At 31.4% G+C, this 26,909-nt stretch overlaps 3 protein-coding genes, 1 long non-coding RNA gene and 1 other non-coding gene across 13 annotated transcripts; 4 read left to right on the top strand and 1 right to left on the bottom strand.

The window, feature by feature from the left end:
• The first annotated feature begins 711 nt into the window (after positions 1-711).
• LOC112795558 (probable serine/threonine-protein kinase PBL2) lies at positions 712-4,770 on the top strand. 6 transcript variants are annotated; one of them, XM_072233805.1, is made up of 7 exons: positions 712-922; positions 1,030-1,185; positions 1,461-1,771; positions 1,874-2,009; positions 2,878-3,014; positions 3,123-3,246; positions 4,067-4,770. In XM_072233805.1, the coding sequence occupies exons 3-7, from the start codon at positions 1,484-1,486 to the stop codon at positions 4,447-4,449; spliced, it is 1,068 nt and encodes a 355-aa protein (XP_072089906.1). In that variant the 5' UTR covers positions 712-922; positions 1,030-1,185; positions 1,461-1,483; the 3' UTR covers positions 4,450-4,770. The 6 variants fall into 6 exon arrangements, with proteins under 6 accessions (XP_072089906.1, XP_025693326.1, XP_072089904.1 ...); XM_025837543.3 differs by having other exon boundaries at positions 789-922; positions 1,030-1,113; XM_025837541.2 differs by lacking the exon at positions 1,030-1,185 and having other exon boundaries at positions 717-922.
• A 2,627-nt stretch (positions 4,771-7,397) lies between these two features.
• Positions 7,398-11,409, top strand: LOC112795557 (transcription factor MYB65). Of its 2 annotated transcripts, none has more exons than XM_025837540.3 (4): positions 7,398-7,516; positions 8,159-8,523; positions 9,667-10,432; positions 10,878-11,408. In XM_025837540.3, exons 2-4 carry the CDS (start codon positions 8,173-8,175, stop codon positions 11,066-11,068), a joined length of 1,308 nt encoding a protein of 435 aa, XP_025693325.1. In that variant the 5' UTR covers positions 7,398-7,516; positions 8,159-8,172; the 3' UTR covers positions 11,069-11,408. The 2 variants fall into 2 exon arrangements, with proteins under 2 accessions (XP_025693325.1, XP_025693324.1); XM_025837539.3 differs by lacking the exon at positions 7,398-7,516 and adding an exon at positions 7,530-7,770 and having other exon boundaries at positions 10,878-11,409.
• Positions 11,410-13,040: 1,631 nt separating this feature from the next.
• On the top strand, positions 13,041-13,168 carry LOC112799097 (U6atac minor spliceosomal RNA). Its single transcript, XR_003200682.1, has one exon. It is a non-coding gene; the product is annotated as a U6atac minor spliceosomal RNA (small nuclear RNA).
• Positions 13,169-13,306: 138 nt separating this feature from the next.
• LOC114927611 (uncharacterized) lies at positions 13,307-14,138 on the bottom strand. Its single transcript, XR_011880558.1, has 2 exons — positions 14,003-14,138; positions 13,307-13,803 (listed from the first exon to the last, which is right to left on the bottom strand). It is a non-coding gene; the product is annotated as an uncharacterized lncRNA (long non-coding RNA).
• On the top strand, positions 14,060-20,578 carry LOC112795556 (transcription factor MYB33). 3 transcript variants are annotated; one of them, XM_025837535.3, is made up of 5 exons: positions 14,060-14,413; positions 16,735-16,793; positions 17,117-17,488; positions 18,989-19,991; positions 20,094-20,578. In XM_025837535.3, the coding sequence occupies exons 3-5, from the start codon at positions 17,126-17,128 to the stop codon at positions 20,303-20,305; spliced, it is 1,578 nt and encodes a 525-aa protein (XP_025693320.1). In that variant the 5' UTR covers positions 14,060-14,413; positions 16,735-16,793; positions 17,117-17,125; the 3' UTR covers positions 20,306-20,578. The 3 variants fall into 3 exon arrangements, with proteins under 3 accessions (XP_025693320.1, XP_025693321.1, XP_025693322.1); XM_025837537.3 differs by having other exon boundaries at positions 14,241-14,413; positions 18,989-19,901; XM_025837536.3 differs by lacking the exon at positions 16,735-16,793 and having other exon boundaries at positions 14,232-14,413.
• The last annotated feature ends 6,331 nt before the right edge of the window (positions 20,579-26,909 follow it).

The raw sequence follows: 26,909 nt of genomic DNA, 5'->3' as shown, positions 1-26,909 counted from the left end.
TTTAATTATTTTAGTTAAAAAATATAGAGTAAAGTAATAAATAAATTTTTGAAAATTTATAATTTAAATAATTAATTTTTAAATGAAAACAATACTAATAAATTTTTTTAGAATAATAAATATAAATATATTATCTTTAAATTAGGTCATATATATTAAAGTAGAATATTTTAATTAAACTAATTTAACTATGTTTGTTATCCTATAAAATTTTATTAATATTTTTTTCTGTTTTAAAAACTAATTTGTTGGAAATATATATAATTAATTTAGTGCATGATTGATTATGACTTTATATGAGTGTACATATAGATGGAAATCATATGCAATTATATTCATATAAAATTACTAAGATTTTATTTGGTAGATAATAATTTTTGTAAACAATGTAAATAATAAATTTTAAAATTGATCTAATAAAGTAAAAAATACTCCACCTCCAAATTACCTCTTAAATCTTAACATTAGGATAACCATCTGTACTCCTAGTAAATTGAACATCGAGTCACTGTTAAATATGCATAAGTAAATCAAATAAAAAAAATAACCATCCAACTAAAAATAATAAATATAATCATTTACATACCTATTAAATTAAATATTTGATATATCTATTATTCACATTATTTAATATTTTTATTATTTATCTGTACTTTTTTTAAAATACTAATATAAAATTATTTAATGCTTTTTATTTTTTTCCAAAATTAGGACTGAAAATCGAATCCATCACCTTTATAGCAAGTATATATAGGTGCTATACTGCTATGCCGTGAACATTTTCTTCTTGCTTGGCTCACACAAACACCATAACATATAGCGCTTCATGATTTCTTCCGTGTAATAACACCAAAGACTGTTATGGGAAACACATGTGCAAGTGCCAAACCCGTTGCTCATGTCTCTTCTTCTAACTTTTCCGGTAATTTCTTTCTTCTTTGCTTCTGAGTTATTGCTTATAAGCTGAGTGCACTTCTTTCCTCACAACAATGGCCAAATTGAAGGTTCTGAGGCTGCTTTTCAATTCAGGTTGCAAAGAATCTCCAACAATAACTGCTTTTTACTCTTCTCTCTATCTATTCAACATTCAGAAAACACTCTAATCAAATCAAGGTCACCTAGAAACTACACAACTGTTCCAGCCCCAAAACCTCTTGGTTACAGATTTTAGATTTAAGTTAGAATGTTAGATACTAGACTTTGATTCATGTTTTGTTGCATTTTATAGAAGAGGAATGTTAGAGGCCATCAGAATTTATTTTTTTTTTGCTATCAATATTTAAAAGTACGGGATAAAGTATGTTGTTGGATAATTAGACTAGAGGAATTGAGTTGATGGCTAAGTGATGGATAAAAATAATAGATTTTGATGGTCTTCTGGCATTTCTCTTTGTTGAAATTGACTTGAAGAAGGTAGATGTTGATCTTTGTTTCTAAATTTGTGTCTGATTTTGTAACAGGAAGTAAGAAGCCTGTAAGTAAGATGAATAGGAGTCCAAACTCTAACATGCCAAAAGGCGATTCGAAAATATCCGAATCAAATGCTGGAAAATTGATCTCCACTAACCTTAAGTCCTTCAGCTTCAATGATCTAAAGGAGGCCACTAAGAACTTCCGGCGAGAAAATTTAATTGGAGAGGGAGGGTTCGGGCGTGTGTTCAAGGGATGGATTGATGGGAACAACTATGCTCCAACGAAACCGGGGAGTGGGATTGTAGTGGCCATTAAGAGTCTTAAGCCAGAAAGCTTTCAAGGTCACAAGGAATGGCTTGTATGTACAATAAGGACCTTAAATTATAGCTTATATTTTCCTTTTAACTCATTGATCTTGCTTTGGATTCGATTTCATTGATTTGCATCCTTTTGTTGACAGGCAGAAGTCAGTTATCTCGGGCAGCTTCACCATGAAAATCTGGTGAAACTTATTGGTTATTGCTTGGAGGGTAAAAACAGACTTCTTGTTTATGAGTTTATGCAGAAAGGAAGCTTGGAGAATCATTTATTCAAAAGTAAGTGCCATTTCATCCTGTTATTTGGCCTTTCTGACTTTCTGCTTATATGCAGAGAATATGCCAATGTGAAATGTGAATGATTTATATCAAATGATTTGTAAACAACTGTGTTGTTTGATCTATACAGTGATGGAGGATGGCTCAATCCTTTGTTTTGTGTGTTTTTTTTTTTTTGGGGGGGGGGGGGGGAGAGGATGATACATGCGCGGGAAAAACAGGTTTTTTAGAGGTCTAGTAGGAAAATCTTTTTTTCTATCAGTTCTATTTTCGCATCTTTTTTGTGTTTCCGCTCACTCTTTTCTTTTGTATTTCATATTCGTTCATAGTTTCTTATCACATGACTAATGGAAGAAGAACATTAAAGCTTGTATATAGTTGTTGAATATAAAAGACATAGCATAATAATTAACTGTCACTTGATCAATATATCAGGCATGTTCTGTTACCAAAAGGATCATTTTTAGGCAGTAGATACCAGGACAAATCTTCAAAAGAATGATCTTAAACTTTGGTGGAAACTTGGATTTCACGCATGTTTCTGAAAAACAGGCCAGAAAAATATTGTTTTCGGAATTAGTTATTGTCTTTATGAAATCATGTTCAAACGGTGATTTATCGATCCCTTGGATGACAAAGAAAATTTTCCATATTTTTATCTCCTTTGTTTCCACTATATTTTCTAATTCCATCTCTCAGTTGTCTTTGCTTGTCTGAATAAAGCATAACAATGTCCTTATTTCTAATGAAGCAATAAATGCTATAATCTGCTTCATCATGTTTGTAGCATAATTACTTCAAACTAAGCCATAAAATTTCTGTTTTTTCATATATCATAGTAACTTAATTCTGTCTTTTATATCTGCAGAAGGTGTTCAACCTATACCCTGGGCCACGCGGATCAATATTGCAGTTGGTGTTGCAAGAGGACTATCATTTTTACATTCCTTGGATGCGAATGTCATATTTCGTGATTTAAAGGCTTCCAATATCCTACTTGATTCAGTAAGGAACATTAATAGTTGGTTCACTTGATATATAAAGAGTAAAGGCTACATATTCTGATTTACTTTTATGTTTCCATTCTAAAAGGGTAGCCTGGTATTTCTGTAGGATTTTAATGCAAAACTTTCGGATTTTGGCTTGGCAAGAGATGGTCCTACTGGAGATAATACTCATGTTTCAACCAGAGTTATTGGAACTCAAGGTTATGCTGCACCTGAATATGTTGCTACAGGTATAGTTTCTAACAGAATATTGTTGTTGATTAGCTGAAATCTATTGTTAGTGTAAAAAAGCATTAAAAAATGTTTGGGAGACAATAGCAAATGAACCCAAAGCTACCCTATTTTGCATTTTTTAATTACCGCTGGAATAATTGGATAATATTAGATGTAAGAAGTGTATATGATGGATGTTACATGTATGATATTATGGATGTTAAGTTAAATAAGATAACTGAGTTATTGTCTCCCTAGCATTAGGTATTATTTTGTCATCCATAATGAGCTATCATATTTATTGAGTTTGACAACACATGAGATGTCAAACCTCTTTTCATATTCTTACTTCATTTTTAACTGCAATTGAGAAAAAGAAAACACATTTTTTAATGTAGTTTTTGACTTTTGAATACCCAAGTTGCAATGCTTTCCTCATTGTGGACTTGATTAAAATTGTTTCTGGTGTAGCTTTGTTATTTTGTTTTGATTTTTGACTGACTTATTTTACTTTAACTTTTTGTTTGAACATGATATGTGAGCTTCAAGAAACAGAACTATAAGACATCATTGATTTAGTATTCCATAATTCTGCTATGCAACTTATCAAAATTATCATAAGTACACCAATTTGGCCATAAAATGCCAGAGACTCCTGCTCAACCACTTACATATTCAATGATCACTAATCACTAAATTTTCAGAGTATCCAATCAAAGCAGGCAATAGTTCTTGTGTTACTTTTTTCCTTTAATTGGAAGCCATATCATGTTTCTGAGTTCTCATATAACTTCATCGATCCTTCGCCTCGTTCTAAGTCAGCTTTTCATTAAACAGGTCATTTGACCCCAAGAAGCGATGTGTACAGCTTTGGCGTTGTCTTGTTAGAGTTATTAACAGGGAGGCGTGCACTAGAAGATGATAGGCCTGGATTTTCAGAAGAAACTCTTGTGGATTGGGCAAGGCCCTTCCTGAGTGATAACAGAAGAGTACTGAGAATCATGGATACTCGGTTGGGTGGTCAATATTCCAAGAAAGGAGCACAAGCTATGGCCTCACTTGCCTTGCAATGCCTAAACACTGATCCAAAACTTAGACCACCCATGGTAGATGCTCTTGCAACACTAGAAGGACTCAATTCGTCGAATTCAATGCCGAGGACGCCACGATTAGGTACAGAGAGTAATTCAGCCAACCACTCTGGTTATTCGCACAGGTGATAATCCGAAATACAATACTTCGGATCAGTGTCTTGTCTTGTCTTGTTTTGTTTTCTCTTTTTGTCTCCATGAATGCTTCAGCATCCCTATATGTGTTTCAGTTTGAGGCTTGAGTTCTGAGAGTAGGAAGAACAATAGAATACAGTTAGATTGTAAGTTTTTTGAGATGGGTTATGTGAACTGTGAAGTATACAGAAGCTGAAAAGTCAAAACATAGCATATTTTATTTTATTTTTTTTCTTTTCATAAGGTAATGGAATAGCTCTATGTATAAGTTCTGTGAATACTCTTTTTCTTCATCTATGTGCTATTGTCCAGAAAGTTTGGCCTATTATTAAATTTGATTTGAGGACACTGAAATCATTAATACAAGAAGATAAGAGCTCCAAGCACAATAACAGAACTCTTCTAACATAACAACAGCTAACTAACTAACATCACTAACAGTGTAACTAACTATTGAATTAATGATGCCCTATAACATGGTAGTATGGTACTGGTCAATTTGTTTATATCGCTCATTTAATGTACACAAACACTGAACATGTTATAACATAGGAAGCATTTCAAGTGCATCGGTCAGTGCACCAGTTTTTTTAACCGTTGATCTGAATTATAAAAAATATATATAATATATATTAATTAAAATCAACGATTAAAACAATTGGTGCACCAGTACTCTCCGAAGCATTTGAAATATTTCATATAACATAATATGATTTACCTTTTTTTTCTTTGGGTCGGATGGATTGGACAGTTTCTAATTTTAGACATCACACACATTTAATGGTTCTATCTATATCACTTTCGTCAACATTCTGATAATAAATAGTAATAATTAACTCAATAAAAAGCAATAAATAGTAATAATTAACTTCACAGCACTAGTGCTATGTTTGTTTGAGTGGAAAATGGAAGGAAAGAAAAGGGAGGAAAGAAAATGGGAAAGAAAATGATTATTTTTCATTGTTTGGTTGAAGAAGAAAATTGAGGGGAAAGAAAATGGATGGAAAAAAAAATTGGTGGGGCCCACCAATTTTTTTTCTCTCCAACATTGGAAAGAAAATGGAGAGAAAACTAATGTTTCTCTCAATACTTCCAATACTACTCCTTTACTTTTTTTAATATATATTATAATATAGGGATAAAATTGTCTTTTTATAACATTTCTTTCCTTCTTATTTTCCTTTCAACCAAACACATCTAAAGAAAATAAAAATCCACTCAATTTCTTTCATTTCCTTTCTTTCCTTTCTATTTCTTTCCTCTCTATTTCTTTCTTTTCAACCAAACATAAGGTAATTAGTTAGTAATCAAATCAAAGTTTAATTATCTAATTAAATATAACTTTAATTGTTAGTTATATTTCTTAAATGTTAGTTAAGACTAAAAACATACTACATATATATTAATATTTTTATTAAAATGATCTTTTTTTATACTAATTATTTTGATTAAAATTTTATTTATATTATGAATTCTATAACAAATGAACTTCACAGTAAGAGAGAATGAATAGTTAAGATTAGATAATTATTTAAGAATATATATAAGAAAACAACATTTAATCCTGTTAAAAATAAAGAGAGAATAATTACAAATATTTTTTTTATTATTTTAGATTAATATATTTTTTATGAACTAATAAATTTATTAAAAATTTAATATATGCATGTATATCGCTGTATATTTCTAATTTTTTTTAATTACATATAAATAATTTGAAGGGCAAGTTACTTATATAAACCAAAATTTAAAGAAAATCACGTGTATCCCCTAAAATGTAAAAAGTTATGTCAATGTCTCAAGTCGCATTTTTATGTAAATCAAATTGAATAAATTCGATTTAGGTCATTACGCACTAAATCGAATTTAACGAAATGGACACGATTTGATACTAGCTGATTGCGCCCATAATAAATCGAAGTTAATGGTTTTGATTTGATGGTTTTCATTTACTTGCAACGTGGTTTTATGCTAAATCGAATTTAATGGCTTTGATTTAGTTGCAATGCAGGTATATAAGTCCAAGCAATGTATAGACTAGTTTAATAAAGTTTTTATTTTGAAAATAATTTATTAAATTAGTTTTAAAAGATAATTTTTAAATAAACGTTTAGCATTTATTTTTGATAAATTAAACTAAAAATAATTTTCAATAAGCATAATTAATAATAATTATATTTAATAAATAATTTTTTTATTTTAAAAATATTATAATAAATATAAATATATAAAAATTAAATAAATTTATATATTTATTAATATATAAAATTATATTAAATTTTTTAATTTTAATAAGAACAAACTAATAATTTACAGAAATATTTCTATAAGAGAGATAAATAAAAATATATTATACCCATCTTCTTAAAAATTTAGTTAGTCACTCAATATATTCTTTTAATATTCTTTTTAAGTACTCTGAATAATTTATTATTATTATTATATATGATTAATTTTTTATTTACTTTGTCTAAAAAGAGTAAGCAATTTATACATAATAATTTATTATTTATTATTGAGAATACTTAGAAAGAACACTGAAAAAAAATCTCATAAATATTTGTTACATTATATAATGAAATTTTAAAAGTAATACTATATCTAAATTAATTGAAATAAAATAACTTTTAATTATATTCAGTATACTGGGTCTTCTCTCCCAATCTACTTTCTCTCCTGATTTTCCTCTTCGTTTGCCATCAAATATTCTCCTCCTACTTCTAAGGCACCATCCAAACTCAAATTAAATTTTTACATTTAAAAAAAAATAAATTAACAAAATTTAAAATTCAAAACTTATGAAACAAAAAATTGAAATTTAAAACCTAATAATAATAATCATAATAAGCTCAAACATTTTGTACTGCAAAAAAATAAGCTCAAACAAAGTACTTCCATAAATAAATTATTTCTTTCTCTCTTGTTACTTTTCTTCTATGTGTAAGCTCATACTGTATCTTCTATCTCTATGTGTGGATCTACACTTTGACTCTCTCTTTCTTTATTCAATGATTAAAAATTAAAAAAAATAAAGAAAAAGAAAAACACCGGCAATTTCAAGGTCATTCCTCGTATCAATTTTCTTCTAGGTTTCTTTTTTTTTTCTCCTTTTTCAGCATTGTGATTCCAGATCTTCTTAATTATCCTTTGGCTCTCGGATTAAAAATGAGTCCTTTTTCGTAATGGTTTATTGGTTATTCTTACCTTAAAATCTTATAGTAGCTAAGTGATGAGTGAATGTTAATTTGTGCTGGTTATAGATATTGCGGTTCTTTTGTTGATGAGTGAATGTCAATTGTTTGGAGTTCAATTCAGGTGAATCCTCATGTTGAAACAATTTTCATTGTTTAATCCTTAAAAATTCAATTAATTAATGATGGATTTTACAAAATTGTGAAAGGAATAATTGCATCATCAGCTTTTCATGATCATCTTGCTCATTTTTTTTGTTTAGTAGAAATTATGAAATTAGTGAATCTCAGAAATTTGATTTTGAGTTGGCAATTTATCGAATTTGGATCTTTTAAATTTTGTGTTTTTATTTTAGAATATAATGTGTGATTTCTCACCTTGAATGATTTTTTTTTCATATTTTTTCTAAATTTCACCTATAAAATAAACAACAAAAAATCACATCTTTTTTAAGATCAAAATTTCAGATTCTCTAATTCTTTACTAAGTAAAACACTTGTACTTTTTGTAGGCACATTGAGAGTCATGATTAGCATGACGAACATGGGTGATGGTCGGAAAGTGTCCAAAAGTCGCCAATCGTCATCATCAGATGAGGAGGCTAAGACGGGAGGAGAAGGTCATTTAAAGAAAGGCCCTTGGACATCAATAGAGGATGCAATTCTAGTAGACTACGTTACCAAGCATGGAGAGGGGAATTGGAATGCTGTTCAAAGGAATTCGGGACTTGCCCGATGCGGTAAAAGCTGTCGATTACGATGGGCAAATCATTTGAGACCAGATTTGAAAAAGGGAGCATTCACTGAAGAAGAAGAGCGCAGGATCATTGAGCTTCATGCTAAGATGGGAAACAAATGGGCACGGATGGCTGCAGAGGTTTGTAGTCTAAAAAAATACTTGCTGATGAAATGAGATTGTTGATGAAATGAAATGTATTATATATCCCAAGTTTTGTTCTATAAACTCAACATGAAATGTGTTAATAAGAAAATCATGATCTATTGCTCTTTTTTTATGCATTCTCTTAAAGATTGAATATTAATAAATCTGATTCAGAAATCGTCACTAGATTCGAGTTAAATCTCAATTTGGCCCCTGAAATTTGATTTGATGCTGAGAATGATTCCCCACAATTTCGTTGGCCCCAATTAGAACTTCTAAATTTACAACTGTGGCTCCAACTTGCCCAATCATCTCGTTACCGGAATGAATGCTGATCTAGCGCAATTGCATGACATGATGGACACTACTTAAACGATGGTTTCGCGTGCAAATTCTTTGGAGAGTTTTAACCCACAGAAAACTGAAACGACGTGGTTTTCAAATGGTTTTGGCGCATTCTTTGGAGAGTTTTAACCCACAGAAAACTGAAACGACGTGGTTTTTAAATGGTTTTGGCGCGAAACCAATGCGCTGTCGTTTAAGTAGTGTCCACGTGTCATGCAATTGCATCAAATTAGCATTTTGGTGACGGAGATAATAGTAGGGACAAGTTGGAACCACAATTGCAAATTTGGGGGTTCTAATCGAGACCAACGAAATTGTAGGGGTCATTTTAAGAACACAATTTTGCCATCTTTCCTTATGTTTCCTTTCTTTGGAACTTTCCAAGGAGGAGGTTAGTGTTTGAAACTTTTTTTATATTGAATTTGTTATTCAATTGTTATTGGCGAAATATATGTTAATCTAAATATCTGACATCAAAATAACACAAAGCGAGTTGTAAATCCATATGTTGTGTTTGATCTTAACATTCATATCATGCAACTACTGTTGCATTTAGTTTTTGTTTCATTTTAATAAAAATGTTGTGTGTAAAGTAGATTTTTAAGCTGAATTCTCATGAACCAATACTAAATTTACATAGAGAAGAGAACAAGAAACCTAAGGTTTGAATATATTTTCTAGCTTTATGATAATAATTTACTATTTTAATTTTAGTGCCTTTAATCCTAGCTTTCTTGTTTTCTTTTTAGCTTTTCTTTTTTATTATTTAATTAACAAAAATATTTGTTTCAGCTGCCTGGGCGTACGGACAATGAGATAAAGAACTATTGGAACACAAGAATTAAAAGAATGCAGCGGTCTGGTTTACCAATCTACCCTCCTGACATATGCTTCCGGGTGATGCATGGAAATCAAGAAAGTCAAAATGTTGGCAGGTTGACCGACGGAGTCAACCAGCATGACGATCTTTCACAAACAGACACGTTGAATATACCAGAGTTGGATTTCAAACACGTTAAGATCCCCCTGGATCCATCGATTTTTGACATACCTGAAAACAGCATGTTTGAACAGAGTTCAGATTCATCCCATGGTTACAACATGTTTCCTATCATGCATCCTGCCAAGCGCCTTCGGGAATCAGCAGAAATAATGCAGTATGGTCCGGTATATGAAGAAGATTACATGTCTGATGAAATTACCAACCAGTTTCATGGCAATACTTGTTGTTCTTCTTCATCTTCAATGCCTCTATCCGGAGGCATGAAGTTGGAGCTCCCTTCACTCCAATACTTAGAGACTCAACAAGGCATTTGGGACACACCTGCTTCCCCACTTCCTTCACTTGAGTCTGTTGACACCTTGAGCAGCGGTTTGTTGGAACCAATAATGTATCAACCAATGAAGCATTTTCAAGTGCAAGAAACACCAGATGAAGCAGTCAAGTGTAAGCCGGAATGGGATGAATCCGGGGAGCCGTATTCCCCCTTGGCTCAATCTTCTGCTTCCGTTCTAACCATGTGCTCACCCGACGGACCTCAATCAGTCGAAAACTCAGGTGCAGTTATTTTGTCTTTAAAGTTTGTGATATTTTTTCAAGAGGTGAAAACTCAGGTGCAGTTATTTTTTACATGATTTGACAAATTTGACTAAATTGTTATCTAACGACAGACAGTCGCATCTGAGTTTTTACTTTTTTAAAAAGATCTTTAACGTTTAATTTCATGCAATTTTGTCCCAAATATTTTTAATTTGTGTCAAAACTATTTTTAAAAATTTTTAATTTTGTTCCTAAAGTTTTACATGAAATTAAAGTTCATTGGTAATTTTGACACTTATCGAAAACAAAAACTAAACATTAAGGATATTTTAAAAAAAGTCGAAAACGCTGAGACCTTAGCATATATCATTATTTTAGTCAAACCCTTTTAATTGTGTTTGTCAACATGGACTATCTGTATATGCACTTATTTAATGAATAAATTATGTTCTTGTTTTGGCAGATCATAATATTAAGCACGAACTAGGCACAGAGTTCCCAACTTACTGTTCTGGGAAGGATGAAAAAAACATGAATCAAATACACGTGACAAGGCCCGATGCTTTACTTGACTTGGCTTGGTTTGAGAATAGCGTCGTCAATTGCGACGGCGAGTCTTTTAGAAAAGATGCCTTCAACACATTTTTTGGTTAGCACTAGCATATATATATATAGAGATAAATCGTACAAGATTGCTTTGTTAATAGTTTGAAGACTATGTTAATTCTCTTTATTCAGTGGCACCCTAGCAATCATTTATTTGAGGATAAAGAGCTTTTAAGGAATGTTAGATAATGTTACATTTGGTGCTGAATGCTCATGATATTGGAACCACATCCCAAACAACGGTGTTTTTTTTTTTTTTTTTCAATTCAAACGCTCTAACTAACTCAAACAAAACCATATAGAAGGGATATTTCCAATTATTTCGATAATTTTAACAAAACCATTGTAATGCACTGTCTTCCCATGTCACGTAATAAAGACATGTTTAAACTCTTTACTGAAATGATTAGAGAATGCTTGAGAATGGATTATTGAATTAGACTCTGAAATGTTTCTTGAGAACAACCGAAGATCATAATTAGTTCTCGTTTTATAAACACTTACTTTTTGAAGTGGCAAAATAAACTTTAAAATATTGTATACGAAAGAGATGAATTCAGAAGATAATACATAACAATGTCTACTAATTCAGTTAAAATTTGTTTATATCTAGTTTTTAATATTTGGTGAAATTTATACCATAATAAAAAGGTGAATTTTACCATACCTTTTATAAAGTAACATGTAACTTACCCTATCATGTGTCACTTTTTAATTAGTTATTAAGCCATGATTAGACTATTTTATAATTAAATTAGTTTTTAAAATGGATAATTATGCAATTTTTTAAAGTATTAAGAATTGAAACATGACTTATTTTCCCAAAGCATTTTCAGAAGATGTATCCTAACCCTCTGTAATGGCTTTCGGCCTTTCGCTCCTTTCCCATTCCTTCATCCTCGTCGCACCTCCCAAACAGCATCGCCTCGTTGATTGTAATCAAATTATAAGACAACTGAATAACTAAAAAAACTCATAGGTAACTTCAAGAATGCAGAGAAGAGAAAAAACCAACCTAATCCAAATAAATTGACAATGGCATCATCATTAGAAGAACCTTGTCAGCTTGGAGCAAAGCTAATTGTTCCTATGTTGAAAATTGAGAAAGACATTATCATTATAATAACTCCAATCATTGTTAACAAATAGAAAAAGAATTTATGAAAGTGCTTACATTTTTCTCTCTAGCCTTATCATTTACAAAAGATCTATCCTTCTTGTGGCTATCTAGATACATCTCAACTCTACTGAAAGTTCGTCTGTTTGCAGTTTCCAATGATTTATCAGCATGGAGTTATATAGTAATAAATACTAATTCAGAAAATATCAATGAAATGATTATCAACAATTACATACAACTCATGTTTCTTTCTAGCAATTGTCTTGGATCTCAAAATGATCATAAAATTCTGAATCGAAACCAAAGCAAAGGTCCTTTACTTGTGATGCTTCTGGACTCCCATTGGTTAAGAAAGAATGAAAAGTTTACTGTGTTGAACCAATAACATTTGGTGCATCCTGTATCATTATGTATAACTAATTTATAGTTGTATTTGTTTTCTTAATGGTAAATGCATTTGTTAAATAATGTAAGATTATTAGATTTTTCATAATTGTAGTAGTTTCTCTGACTTAATAAACATATTAATCTTCAAAGGCAAAAATTTTGGTAACAGTTTTTACTAATAAATTTTAGAAGCGGGTGAAGTTACACATAACCAAGAAAAATAATAAACAAAAAGAAAGATTGCTGACATTTTCTTAGCATAGGTATTTTGTACTTTTATGGCACACTAAAAAAATAAAACAAAAAAAACATCCAAATTCAAAATTAAAATGTTGAACACCATGCATAACTGGTCCCTTTTTGCAAATTGGAAAAGTTAGAGTGGAAGTGTCTAAGCAATTAAATAGGTAAAAAGTGGAAACTTCAAGTAACTCTTTTACTGTCTTTTAGTCCTACGTCGGGTAGAAGAGTAAAGCATTTCACATTTATAAAGTAGAAAGACAAAAATGCACAGTATTTGCGAAAAGGAGAGATGGTTGGCATGTCCCTTGAGAAGGATGGAACAATTTTTTTTAGGGCCGGTCCAAAAAAATTAAGTCCGTTTAAATTTAGGTTAAACCGTGGTTTGTTTAATTTTTTTTTACATTTTAAAAAAAATAGCACTTTTAACTGATATTTCTCTGACTCTAATCTAAAATCTGACCCATCAACTAAAAAAAATATTATTTTAAAAAGGTTTTTGATCTAAAAAAGATATTTTTTGTCAAAATAAAATTAAATGATAAATGAACTGATCTGTTTAACCCATTAAACTGACCATAAACAGTTTGGACCAAAAAATTCTAGTCCACGAATAAAACGGCCTTAAACGGACTAACTCATTTAATCCACAGACTTAACGGGCCAAACCTAAATGGGCCGGATTAGCCCGTTTAACAACCTAATTTTTTTCCTCTCCTTCACATCATAAGAAATCATGCATTGTTCCTAAAGATAACACCAACCATCTTTATTTTTGTAAATGGTTACGAACAAGGCTGAAGGTATCTCCCCATTGAAGCCATTCTTGGACAAATCTAGAAACCGAATGTTAGGCAAATCACCAATGAACTCTGGGATTGAACCAGATAATGCATTAGAGCTGGAATTGATCTTCCACAATGTGTGAAGATCAGCATAATCATCTGGGATGTTACCCTTGAAACGGTTCCCAAACAATGTCAATGTCCTCAACCTCTTCAAACCAGACAATGCTGGAGACAACACCCCAGCCATGCTAGTGTCATGACAAAAAAACATAAAAGTAGTTAACTTAATAATTAAATTCCAGTATTTATTTTAGCAAACTTTTCTTAAAAACTGGAAAATCCTGCATTAGTATTTGCTTGCTTCCAACAACATGGAAACTTCAAATAACAAAGAAGTATGGTTTATAACTTTATATAACTACCTCAAAAGTCGCACATAAGATTTACCTCGAAAGTAACTCCAACATCATTTTGGATTGAATGATCTTGTTTCATGAATCTCAGGTACAATCCTTGACTGTGCCAGCTGTAGCAGCGATCTTCATCTCTCACTCCCTCTGATGCCGTCTTGGATATCTTCAGTGCCGTTTTAAAAAAGAGCTTTGTTTTTTTGAAGCTTTCTTTAAAACGACGTCGTTTGAGCTTATTAATTATTATTTTGTTTCCCCATTTATCCGCTTTTAATGAAGCAACCCCGCAGGTCACAAACAAACCCTTGCTTTGAACAGAGTCTAAAACGGCTCTCCAAACCTCTGCTCTGCGCTCTCCCGCCGTGAACCAGATCACCCTACAGCCGCCGACCTAGATGTCATAACGTCAACAACCGCCGTAACTCTCTACACCCCTCTGTTGGCCAAGGTTAGCTTTCTTCCCATTTTTCCGTCTCTTTTTAATTTCTCTTTCTTCGTTTCTTCAATGACTCTTGCTAGGTGTTCTTTTTTTCTTGCTACTCTTAGGGTTTGTAATTGTATGTTCCTTTTTTTAATGTGTTTTTAGCTTTTTTTTTTCCTTTCTGAATTTGTTTTTCTGGAAATGTGAACTGTAAATTAGTACATAAATTTGTCATCTTTTTTAGATTATTTATTAGGATGTTTTCAGAAGGACCAGGTTCTAACAGTGGTAGTGTTAGTAGGGGGTGGCTCCTAAGAATATTAGAATTTATAGATGAGAAATACTAGTAGGCCATCGGAAATTATTGTTTTTGGCCATTAATTAGTCATCAATATTTAAAAGTATGGGCTAAAGGAATTGAATTGATGGCTAAAAGTCGTGGTCAAAAACAATAAATTCTGATTGGCCCTAGTATTTCTCTTTATAAATAGCAGCAGCAATAGAAACCAAAAGAACTATGTTATAGAACAGAATATTAGAATTGGGTTCTTACAGTTACCTCCAACTCTCCAAGCCAACGCAGAATGTAGTAAAGCAATTGATTTTGACAAAAATGGTGATTTATGTCTATAAATAAACCCAAACTTGTGTAGTTTTAAAGTTCTGTGGTGATTGATTTTCTTGTCATATAATATTATAAACAAACTTCATCTGAGGTAGCATCTAACTTGTTCTGCTTCTTGCTTATTCTATATTTTTCTTGGATCTAATAGCTGTACAGCATTTTGTTTTGCATTGATATTCCTGAATCCGGTTAACCTATGCACGTATGCATTTCTTGCTACAGTATCCATAGTTCCATACAGCATTGTATTTGTGATTTCTGCAAAATGGTAATGATTCATTGTCCTTCAGGCAATTTATAGACATCTGACATGAAAAGCTAGTGATGTTCAAGTTCTGCATCACTAGTTTTATTGTAGAACTGCAGTAATTTGTTATTTTGCATACAATTTAGTGCAATTTTATATCAACATTTGAGAGCTTTTGTCATACTTATCTAATTGGGGCGATAACCTTATAATAGATATAAATTCACCAACTTATTATTAGGCTTTTGTAGTGTTTCAACTTTTTCTGTTTGGTTTGTTTTTTCATTCTAAGTGACAAATAAATAATAATGGACTTTGTTGCAGCTTTTGCCATGTACCTGGGCAAAATTGTTGTACTGTTTTTTTGAGTTTGTTAGTTAGCTTTATAGTTGTAATTTGTAAAGAAAACTTGCTTTTTTTGAGTATAAAATCAGTTTAGTGTGGATAACACTAGTTTTAGAATGGATAAAAAGGGTAAAACTTGTTTTAAAAAGTGAAAAAAAATTGATTTTTAAATATTTTTTTACTTATTATCAAACCGGTTATCTTTAAACCAATTTGGATTAATAAACTAAACCCAACTTTTGGTTACCTTAAATCGGATTTGGATTTGCAAAAAAGCTTAATTATGTCTATGTACACCTGTATTGTCGTACCTATGAGAATTGTAATCAAATACCAGTTCATTTAGGATGGTGACTATTTGAGAAATCAAAGACCAGTGTGAACAGTAAATAAAAAAAGAAAGATGAGATGCAACTTTAGAAGGATGAGAAAGTCATAATGTTATATAAAAAAAAGATGGATGCATGATATTTAGGTTTGGTTTGGTAAAAATTTTATTTTTCAAAAGTTATTTTTTAAAAGATAACTTTTTTAAAGATTATAATATCTATATTTGGTAAATTAAATTAAAAATGGTTTTTAATAAGCACAAGCAACAATAATTGTATTTGATAAAGTAGCTTTTAAAATTTAAAAATATTATAATAGACACTAATATAAGAATTAAATTTGGATATTAATTAATGTAAGAAGTTATATTAGACTTTTCAATTTTAATAAATACAAGCAAACTTTGAAAAACTCTTCTTTAGGTGCATTTAAAAGCAAACTTAACTTTTAAAAGCTGCAAACACAAATAACATGAGCTTTTTAATTTACCAAAAACAAATTGAGGTATTTGTGCTTTTGAAAAACTTTACCAATCAAGCCCTGTTGTATTCCACTGTTGTGAAGACCACATTTTTTTTTTGAAAATAAATAACTAAAGATATCAAAGATAAAGTTGTAATTATGAACCATCTTCAAAATCTTCGAAATTTCAAATAACTTATCTTATAAAAAATTCAAAATTAAAAGATAACCTATCTAATTTCAAAACTCTTAATTTATTTTATTTTAAAAGTTTTCTACTTATCTTTTGAAGCAGTTGATATATAAAGCTAATGATTCCTCGTTGACTTTAATTCTCAGTCATTCTTTCCAGTTAAGGACAACAGAGCAATCGCTTTTCTTCTCTGCCTGAAATAAAGGTTGTCTTTCTTTGCTTCTACACCAACATATTTATGCATAATGAGATATATAATTGTCAATAGACAGTTATTTCTCTGCTTCAAATCTTACATTCTCCATGCTATTTTACTTGGATTTTCTAAAATTGTTGGAAAAATAATTGTTTCACTTCTTGGGGTGGTTATAGGATGTAAAAGGGTAACCTAATCTTAGTCCATCATTTTTGTTTGCTTCAAGCAATAAGTAGATATCTTTTACTTTTTATAGTCCTATTGTGCTGGCTATTCTGACAAAAATAAATATTATTTTTCTTTGGTTTTTAACTTGTCAGATATTTTTGTAGGTATATTCCATGAGTACAATGACGAATAAGTGTGATGGTCGGAAAGTCTCCAAGGTTCGCCGCCCATCCTCATCGGTTGAAGAGGATAGTGGTGAAAGTACCGTTGGAGGAGAAGGTCATTTAAAGAAAGGTCCTTGGACCACAGCAGAGGATGCAATTTTAGTAGATTATGTCAAGAAGAATGGAGAAGGGAATTGGAATGCAGTTCAAAGGCATTCAGGACTTGCCAGATGCGGAAAAAGTTGTCGTTTACGGTGGGCAAATCATTTGAGACCAGATTTAAGAAAGGGCGCATTCACCGAAGAAGAAGAGCGCCGGATCATTGAGCTTCATGCTAAGATGGGAAACAAATGGGCACGGATGGCTGCAGAGGTTTGTAGTAACATCCCTTTGTGTGTTTTATTATTTTATATCATGCACATGTGTAGCTTGGTTACGCAATAAGTTTATGCACATATTGTTTGCATTTGTTGCCTGTGCTTTGTGAACGAAAAGGACAAGAGTGCTAAAGATAAATTCCAATGTTACATTAATAAAATATAATAGTTATTTTGAGATTCTTTGAATGTTTCTTAGGGTAAATACACTGAGGCCCAGTTTGGATAAATAACTTAAATAAGTACTTTTATAGAAGTACTTTTATAGAAGTACTTATTTTAAAGTTGTAGTATTTGGATAAATAATTCAAAAAATATGATTTTTTTACACAAGAATTGATATTAAAATAACGATGATAACAAGTATTTTTTAACATTTTACATAACCTAATAACTAAGATTGCAATCGATTAGGCAATTGATTCTTTATTTGTTCTCTTATTAGTTCCATTTTTCTAGCTCTTTCAGCATTCCGTTCTTCCTACTTAATATCATTAGAAACTGTCTTCTACTCCACCTCACCCATAAGGGTGTTCTTATATGTGGTGAATAGTAGCAAAATTCTAATTCACAATAATCTTGATGGCAATGCCAAAGAAATTATTGTGTAGTTAGTGTTTGCTGTTTTATTGTGTATGATATGGTAGGTGAAAATAAAAAACAAATGTGAAATGTGTGTAAATGTATATTTTATTGTTGTTTTATATTTTTTTTACTCCTATTAGAACTCTCTCCTCCTTTGTTGGGGTCAAGAACTTGCTACGGAAACAGAAAACATTTTTTACAGAGCCAAGAATATTTTTTGTTTTGAAGTCAATTTTTTTTATAGAAGTGATAGAATGACTTATCGAGAAGAAAAAGTCATATGTAGATTAACAACTTTTTGTGAAGTTAAAAGCTTTTCTTTAAAATGGTGCCAAACACGCGTATTGTGACTTTTATATAATTCAAAAGTAAAAAAAAAAATAGTTTCTGTTACTTCCCAAACGGACTCTAAGAATGAAACTTTACGAAGTAGCCATGAAGACACCAAGAGTGAAATAAAATTTTCAAGTATGTTTTTAAGTTAGTAGTTAAGCACTTGAATTTATTCTTATGAGTTATCACTCAATAGGGGTATTGCGTAGCAAATTATTTACAAGTTACAGAAGAACCATAAGTGAAATATGTAAAAACCGGATAAAGCATAAACAAGCTAATGGTTAATCTGTGATATCTAACCTGAATTGAATATGATGTCTGTGATATCCCTTAAACATTACTTCTCTTTACTTTTTACCTTTATAGCATAAGATCCATAGCTTTTGACATCCAGGCAGAGAATTGAAAACTGAACTTGAAAGTGGTATGACTACATTGGTTTCTGTAGCATTCCTTCCTAGTCAATATTTCTTCACTTGTGTAGTTGTATGCTGTGTATTGCTAACCCAATTGTGTTTTTGCATTTTTCAATTGTGGGTATTTACTGTTGTGTTAATTACTTATTTGGTTTCAGTTGCCTGGGCGTACAGACAATGAGATAAAGAACTATTGGAACACGAGAATTAAAAGAATGCAGCGAGCTGGTCTACCAATCTACCCTCCTGATGTATGCCTGCGGGTGATGCATGGCAATCAAGAAAGTGTAAATGTTGGTACCTTGAGAGATGAAGCCAACCAGCATGATGATCTCTCACAGACAGATACTCTGGATATACCGGAGTTAGATTTCAAACTAGTCAAACTCTGTCCAGGTTTATCTTATGGAACATCAATTTGTGATATACCTGAAAGTAGCATGGTTGAAATGAGTTCGGACTCGTCCCATGGTTACAATCACATGTTTCCTGTGATGCCTCCTTCGAAACGCCTTCGAGAATCAGACATGCAATATGGATATTTGGACAGTTGTATCAGTGATACTGTCCCAATATTTGAACAGTATGGTGATTACACGTGTGATAAAATTTCCGACCATACTCAATTGTCTTCTCCATGTGATCCTATTCTAAACACCAGCGATCAGTTTCATGGTGATGACACATATGGTAGCCATGCTCCCTTAAATGGCAATACTTCTTCTTCTTCTGTGCCCCTACCCGGGGCCATGAAGTTGGAGCTCCCTTCACTCCAATATTTTGAAACTCAACACGGTATCTGGGGCACACCTGCTTCCCCACTTCCCTCACTTGAGTCCGTTGACACGATGATCCAGTCTCCGCCGGCCAAGCCGTCTCCTTCGGATCCTGTTTCTCCAGAGAGGAGCGGTTTGCTGGAAGCAATAATCTACCAGCCGAAGCAGTTACAAGTGGCGAATAACAATTCACTTCAAGCAACACCCAATGATTGTATTCACAAAGAAGTTAAGATTTCAACCATGAAGTGTAAGCCAGAATGCGATGAACAAGGCGGGCCGCATTTCCCCTTAGGTCAGTCTGCTGCTTCAGTTGCAACCAATTATACTACTTCCATTAGCATGTGCTTGGTGGATGCACCCCAATCAGTTGAAACTATTCAGGGTTAGCACATATTATTGTTATTATTAGTATTCCAACCTATTTAACTGTATTTGATGATGGGTTTTTTAATTTCATGGATAACATTTTTTATTGTTTTAGCAGATCATAATATTAAGCAAGAACTAGGCACACAGTACCCAGCTTACGTGTCTGGGAAGAAAGAAAACTGGAATCAAATAGACTTCACACGGCCCGATGCTTTACTCGACTTGGGTTGGTTTGGGAGTGGCATCGATTGCCACGATTATGATGGCGATCAGTTTCTTTTCAAAGATGCTTTAAGCCCATTTCTTGGTCAAGATCCGGATGGTTAGCCCTAGTATTTATATGTATAGCCTACATTGCTTTGGCATTATTATTGTGTAGCGTAGTAGTGGTTGCTAATGAGATTGTTTTGTTTAATATTTTGAAGTCTATAGTAGGTCCCTTATGTTCTCCAGTCAGTGCCACCTTAGCCATGATTGATTTGATGCTAAAGTGTCAATTGGGAATGCTAGGTTTTTTTTGCCTCCTTTCAACATCAAAGTTGTCACATTGGACATTTGATGCTGAATGCTGAATGCTGATATTGGAACTATTAGGTGAAAGCTTGCATTTGGAACTATTGTATTATGCTGAATGCTGTCCCCTCCATCAACAACACCATCACCACCCTACCTTGCCACCAACCACAAAAAACATTAGAACTATCACTGGCCATCGAAATTGGAAACACCACACCACACCGTGACCACAAAGGACAATAACAACAATAGATTGACATACCCAATTCAAAGCAAATAAACAAACCGAATTATAAAAGCATAAAATCTGACCCTTCTTTATTCATTTGTTTCGCTACAAAATGCAAATTTTATGATTTATATACTCATATATGTTGATGATATGCTTGTGACTGGAAACAATGAAGAAAAGATCAAATCTATCTTTAATGTTACATCGACCTTCTTACTTGAAGAACTTGGAGACTTGAATTTCTTTTAAGGAATTGAAGCTCTCTATCACTCAGATAACTTGATATCCCTAAATAAAACAAAAAATGAGTTACTTATGATAGTACAACACAACTCAAACTTAGAATGTTATGAAAATCCGACTTAACTTGAAATTCATAATCAGCTCAATAGAAGCTGAGTTTAGAGTCTTAGCAGCAATCTTTTCTGAATTAATCTGGGATTGGTAGCTGTCACTCTGACTGGACCGATTAGTTCGATTGAAAAATTGGTGAACTAGACTCCCAATCGGTCCGGTACAGTCGATAAAGATGTCATTTGAGCCTAATTCCTCCTTGTAACTACATGTTCCTTTACCATTAAATTATGTTATTCTTTATTACTTTATATGTTAATTATTAGTTATATAGTAAAAACGTACAATAATTTTAATTTTATGCTCACTTATATTTAAATTAAGTATATTTTTTTATTATTCATAATTATTAATATAAATGTTATTAAACATGTATAAATAAAATAAATATTTTTATTAATTACAATATAATTATATTTTTTAGGATTATATGATATTTATTAATATTATTTTTCAATAAATACATATAGTATATAACAATATAATAAATATAAACTAATTAGTTAGCTATTAAAATAAAAAATAGTTACTTTAATAAAAAATAAAATTAAAAAATCTTTATTACGAAAAAAACTAGAATTTTATATATTTATTTAATAATAATCGGATTATAACTTGTTGATTATAATTTATTGAAATTTGATTGTTTTTAAAATATTAATGAAAATATATTTCAAATTTTAATTTTAGGTTTTTGACTATTTTATATTTTTTATTTATGTAATACCGATTCTATCAATTTAATCAGTAATCTATCGATTAAACCAATAAAACAGTAAATTAATAGTTTAATTGATTCAATTTTGACAACTATTGAAGTAGTTTGCAAGTAGTGTCTTAAACTAATGGTGAGAAATTGAAAGGCAAACTCAAGATGACTTTCCACCCAACATGAGTTTGTGGGGTGAGTGGGGAGATGTTAGCATATAGAATCAAGAATTTGTCCAAGAATAAAGTTTTTGCAGTTAGCTAAGGACACGAATACGGACACAATATGGGATATGCAGTTATATGAATTTAAAATTCTTAAAAGATACACGGACTCGTTATATATATAAAATATAAAATATTTTTTAGATAAATTATAATAATATTTTAATATTTTAGTGATATTAACATATAAATTAATTTTTAGTTATTTTTAATATTTTTTAACTATATGAATTATTTAAAACTTTTTATTTTAATAATTAATAATATATATTATTTTTAAATTTATTCCAAAAATATATATTAAAAATAAAATTAAAATAAAAAGACAAATTAATTTTTATTGAATATTAGATAAATTAATTTTTAACGAAATAAAAAAATAAATTAATCTTTTATCTTTTAAAATTTTAGATACCTGAATGCATTAATTATATTATTTTTTGAAAAATTAGGTATTAATTTGTCATTTTTATAAAAATATTAAGGATTAATTTGCCTTTTTTTCTGAAGAATTACTTTGTTAAATATTCTAAAAGGTCATTTTTTTTCCCCGAAAAGTTAAATAAAAGATTTTAACTGCCAATGATATTTTAAATTAGATTAAATTAATGTTTGTGTCCTTATTGCTACAACTTTACAAGTCAACTTTGTGTGAGCCACATCAGGATGGCATTACCCAGACCGGTTCACTTGAATAAATAAATTTTTCATGACGTAGGATACTAGGCTTAGACAATGATATACATGAAATTGGAAAAATTTGAAGTGTACCGCAAACACCGATTTTTTAATTGTTTTAATAATTAATTTTAATTAATATATATTATATATTTTTTTATAATTTAGATCAACAGTTGAAATAGTTGAAATATTGATATTTCTGATACGCTTAAAATTCTTCCAACCTATAAAGGTACCTGAACCACTAGCCACCTATAAAAGGTTCAATCGTCTATGTTTTGTTTTATTTCTTCAGTAAACCAAAGTGCCAAACTTCGAATTATCAAATAAATATCTTTTAAATTTGTTAAAAATATAACAAAAAGTACCAAACAAGTAATATATACTTTTAAAAAAGATTTTTAAAATCGGAGTTTGATTCAAATTATTGTAAATATAGTTAAAAAGAATATTTTTAGAAAACATTAATAATTTTGCACTAAATGAATATTTTTATAATTTTTTGTAAATGATCAAAACTTTTTAGTATATGCATATTTTATAATATTACCTGTCTTAAAATTAGAACTATTAAATATACCACATTAAATATTTTAACAAATACGAAGTTTATCAAGATGAGAATATATAATATATTTTAATAAAGAAATTTTGAGTTCGTGTTTATAAATTAGTAAAAATATATTTTTTATAAATTATATATAACACAGGATATTTCAAAAACAATTGTATACCAAATTATAATTTTGGAAAACATGTTTGTCCAGACAAAAAAGATATATATAAAATAATTAGAGGATAGCATTTACTATTTTTAATATTTTTTTAATTATCAACTTAGAGTTTGTTTTGACGTTATTTTTGAAAAAGATCTTTTTTTAAATGATATTTTTTAAAATATCTTTTACAAAAATAAAAGTAATTTTATGTTTGGATATCTCATGTAAAAAGATCTTTTTATTTATCAATTATTGTTGATTAAAATTTTAAATCAACTTGCATGGACTAGAAGCTTCATGAAACATGGTTAAAGAATTGAAGAAGCAAAGTTTGAATTGAAAACAATAATCATTAATTTACTAGAAGATGTTGGAAATTTAGAGAATAACCAAGAACATTCAAGAGAGTAGTATAACTACAACATTCTACAACAATGAAGAAGTTCAAAATCAAATTGAATTGGAATTGAAAGGAAGTTGCACTCATCACCTCCATACTAGAAGAATCATGAAGTGCATTGAAAGGTTCAAGATTGATGACTAAGCTTAATGAAGAATTTTCAAGATGTGCTAGAAATTACTTATTTGAATAGTCAAAGGAAGAAGCAAAGTTGGATAAGTATGTGTATTAAGAAGTTAGTAGAATCATGAACTTTTAGTATGAAACTTTGCCTATATAAAGGCATATATGCCTTATGTATTGTGTGTGTTCTATAATGAAATGTGTATGTTTTGAAATGTGAAAATTCTCTCCCTTGTTTTATGAGTGTTAGTGAGTTTGAGAGATGAAAAATATGATAGTGTTATTTATATGAGTGAGTGATCCTAGGGCCAATATAGTGTGGGTATTATACTTACATTTGGTATCAGAGCTGGTTAATCCAGCGCCTGGTGTTTGAGAGTTTGTGAGGTGTGAGAGAGTTCTCACATAGTTGTTTATTCATAGAGTCAGTATGGCAAACACTTTCAATATTGTGTGGTCCGGTCCCAAGTTAGATGGGAAACTTGATTATAGTTATTGGGAGACTTTGATGTCCACCCATTTGAAGGCTTAGAACCTGTGGAATTTCATTGAACCAGGTTTGCAAGAAGGAGCAGATGCTGCCCAACAAAGGAGAGATCAATTGGCGCTATCTCAAATTCATCAAGGAGTAGATTATACGGTGTTTGGCAAAATAGCAAATGCCAAAAGTGCAAAGGAAGCATGGAACACGTTGAAGCTATCATACAAAGGCGTAGATAAAGCTCAGAAAGCAAAGCTACAGTCTTTAAGAAGAGAATATGAAAGGTACGAGATGTCTAGCTCAGAAACCGTTGAGCAATATTTTACTCATGTTACAGATCTTGTCAATAAGATGAGAGTCTATGGAGAAGATATGCCCGATAGCAAAGTGGCGGAGAAAATTCTTCGCACCATGCCGATGAAGTATGACCATGTGGTGACTACAATACTAGAGTCCCACGATATGGATACTATAACGATTGCAGAGTTGCAAGGAACCATGGAAAGCCACATCAGTAGAATACTGGAGAAGTCAGAAAAATCAACTGAGGAAGCCCTGAAAAGCCGAGTGAATTTTAACAACGTTGCAGAATCAAACCGTACACAAGAAGGACGAGGTCGTGGTTTTAATTTTCAAAGTAGAGGCAGAGGAAGTTTTAAAGGTAGAGGTCGTGGCAATTACAACCAAGGAAGTTACAATAATTTTACACCACCTAATCAAGGAAGAGGTGGAACGAATTTTAGGCCTGTCAACCGAGGAAGAGGTCGAGGCAATTTTTATCAAGAAAGAACCAATTTCAACTGTTTTCATTGTGGAAAGTATGGACACAAAGTAGCAGATTGCAGATTCAAAATGGTGAATAACAATCAAGCACACGTTGCAGAAAATCAGCATCAAAACACTGATGATAATCCGGGTACTCAAACTTTATTTTTTACAAGTAATTCATGTGCTGAAGATGAAAATATATGGTACTTGGATAATGCTTGCAGTAATCATATGTCTGGTAGAAAGGAGTTATTTTCTTCATTAGATGATTCAGTTAAACTATTATTGAAGTTTGGTGATAGTACAAAGATCCCTATTGAAGGAAAAGGGCACATACCAATTAGATTGAAGGATGGTTCTCTGAGTTATATTTCTGATGTTTTCTATGCCCCTGAACTTGATTACAATTTACTAAGTATGGGGCAATTATCTGAGAAGGGATATAAGATGATAACTTATCATGGATATTGTACTGTATTTGATAACAACGGAAGGTTCATAGATAAAGCAAAGATGACCTCAAACAGAATGTTTCCATTAAAAATTCAACATGTTAATCCCTCTTGCATGAGTTCTGTGATACTTGATGATAACTGGTTGTGGCATATGCGGTTTGGGCACTTTCATTTTTCTGGCCTAAACTACCTGTCAAGAAAAGGACTTGTTTCTGGTCTACCACGGATTCATATTCCCAATTGTATTTGTGAGATTTGTCAACTGGGAAAGAAGCACAGAGATCCATTCCCTACAGGAAAGTCTTGGAGAGCTAGAAGATTACTTGAAATTGTGCATTCAGATCTCTGTTCTGTAGAAGTTCCAAGTAATGGTGGTAGCAGGTACTTTATCACTTTTATTGATGATTTTAGTAGATATACATGGGTATACTTTCTGAAGCAGAAATCAGAAGCATGTGATGTCTTTAAGACATTCAAGGCGTTTGTCGAAAAACAAAGTGGCTGTAAAATCAAAATTCTCAGAACAGACAGAGGAACAGAATATCTTACATGTTCAGAATACTTTAAGCAACACGGAATTCAACACCAACTAACAACTAGATACACTCCTCAACAAAATGGAGTGGCTGAAAGAAAGAATAGAACCATCATGGATATGGTCAGATGCATGCTCAAGTCAAAACAAATGCCTAAAGAGTTTTGGGCAGAAGCAGTCGCAACAGCAGTTCATATTTTAAACAGGTGTCCAACAAAAAGTGTTCGTGATAAAACTCCAGAGGAAGCTTGGAGTGGAAAGCGGCCTTCCATTCATCATTTCAGAGTCTTTGGGTGTATAGCTTATGCCCACGTACCAGATCAATTAAGGAAGAAGTTAGATGACAAAGGCGAGAAGTGTATCTTTATTGGCTATAGCACAGACTCAAAAACATACAAGTTGTACAATCCAGAAACAAAGAAAGTAATCATCAGCAGAGACGTGACGTTCGACGAGAAAGACATGTGGAACTGGGACACAAAGAGAGAAAAACATCCGACTGTAATTTCAAATACATGTGATGATGAAGAAGAAAGACAACCAGATGCAACCGAACAACCTGAATCATCTAGAAGACCTCAAAGAGAGCGGAGACTACCTGCTAGATTAGCAGATTATGAAGTTGGCAATGACAACGATCCGTCCGATGAAGAAATCATAAATTTTGCTCTATTTTCAGATTGTGAGCCGTTGAACTTTGAAGAAGCATTTAAAGACAACAATTGGAAGAAAGC

Source organism: Arachis hypogaea, chromosome 4, assembly GCF_003086295.3.
Source record: "Arachis hypogaea cultivar Tifrunner chromosome 4, arahy.Tifrunner.gnm2.J5K5, whole genome shotgun sequence".
NCBI lineage: Eukaryota > Viridiplantae > Streptophyta > Magnoliopsida > Fabales > Fabaceae > Arachis > Arachis hypogaea.
This window is presented reverse-complemented; position numbering and strand designations above follow the sequence as displayed.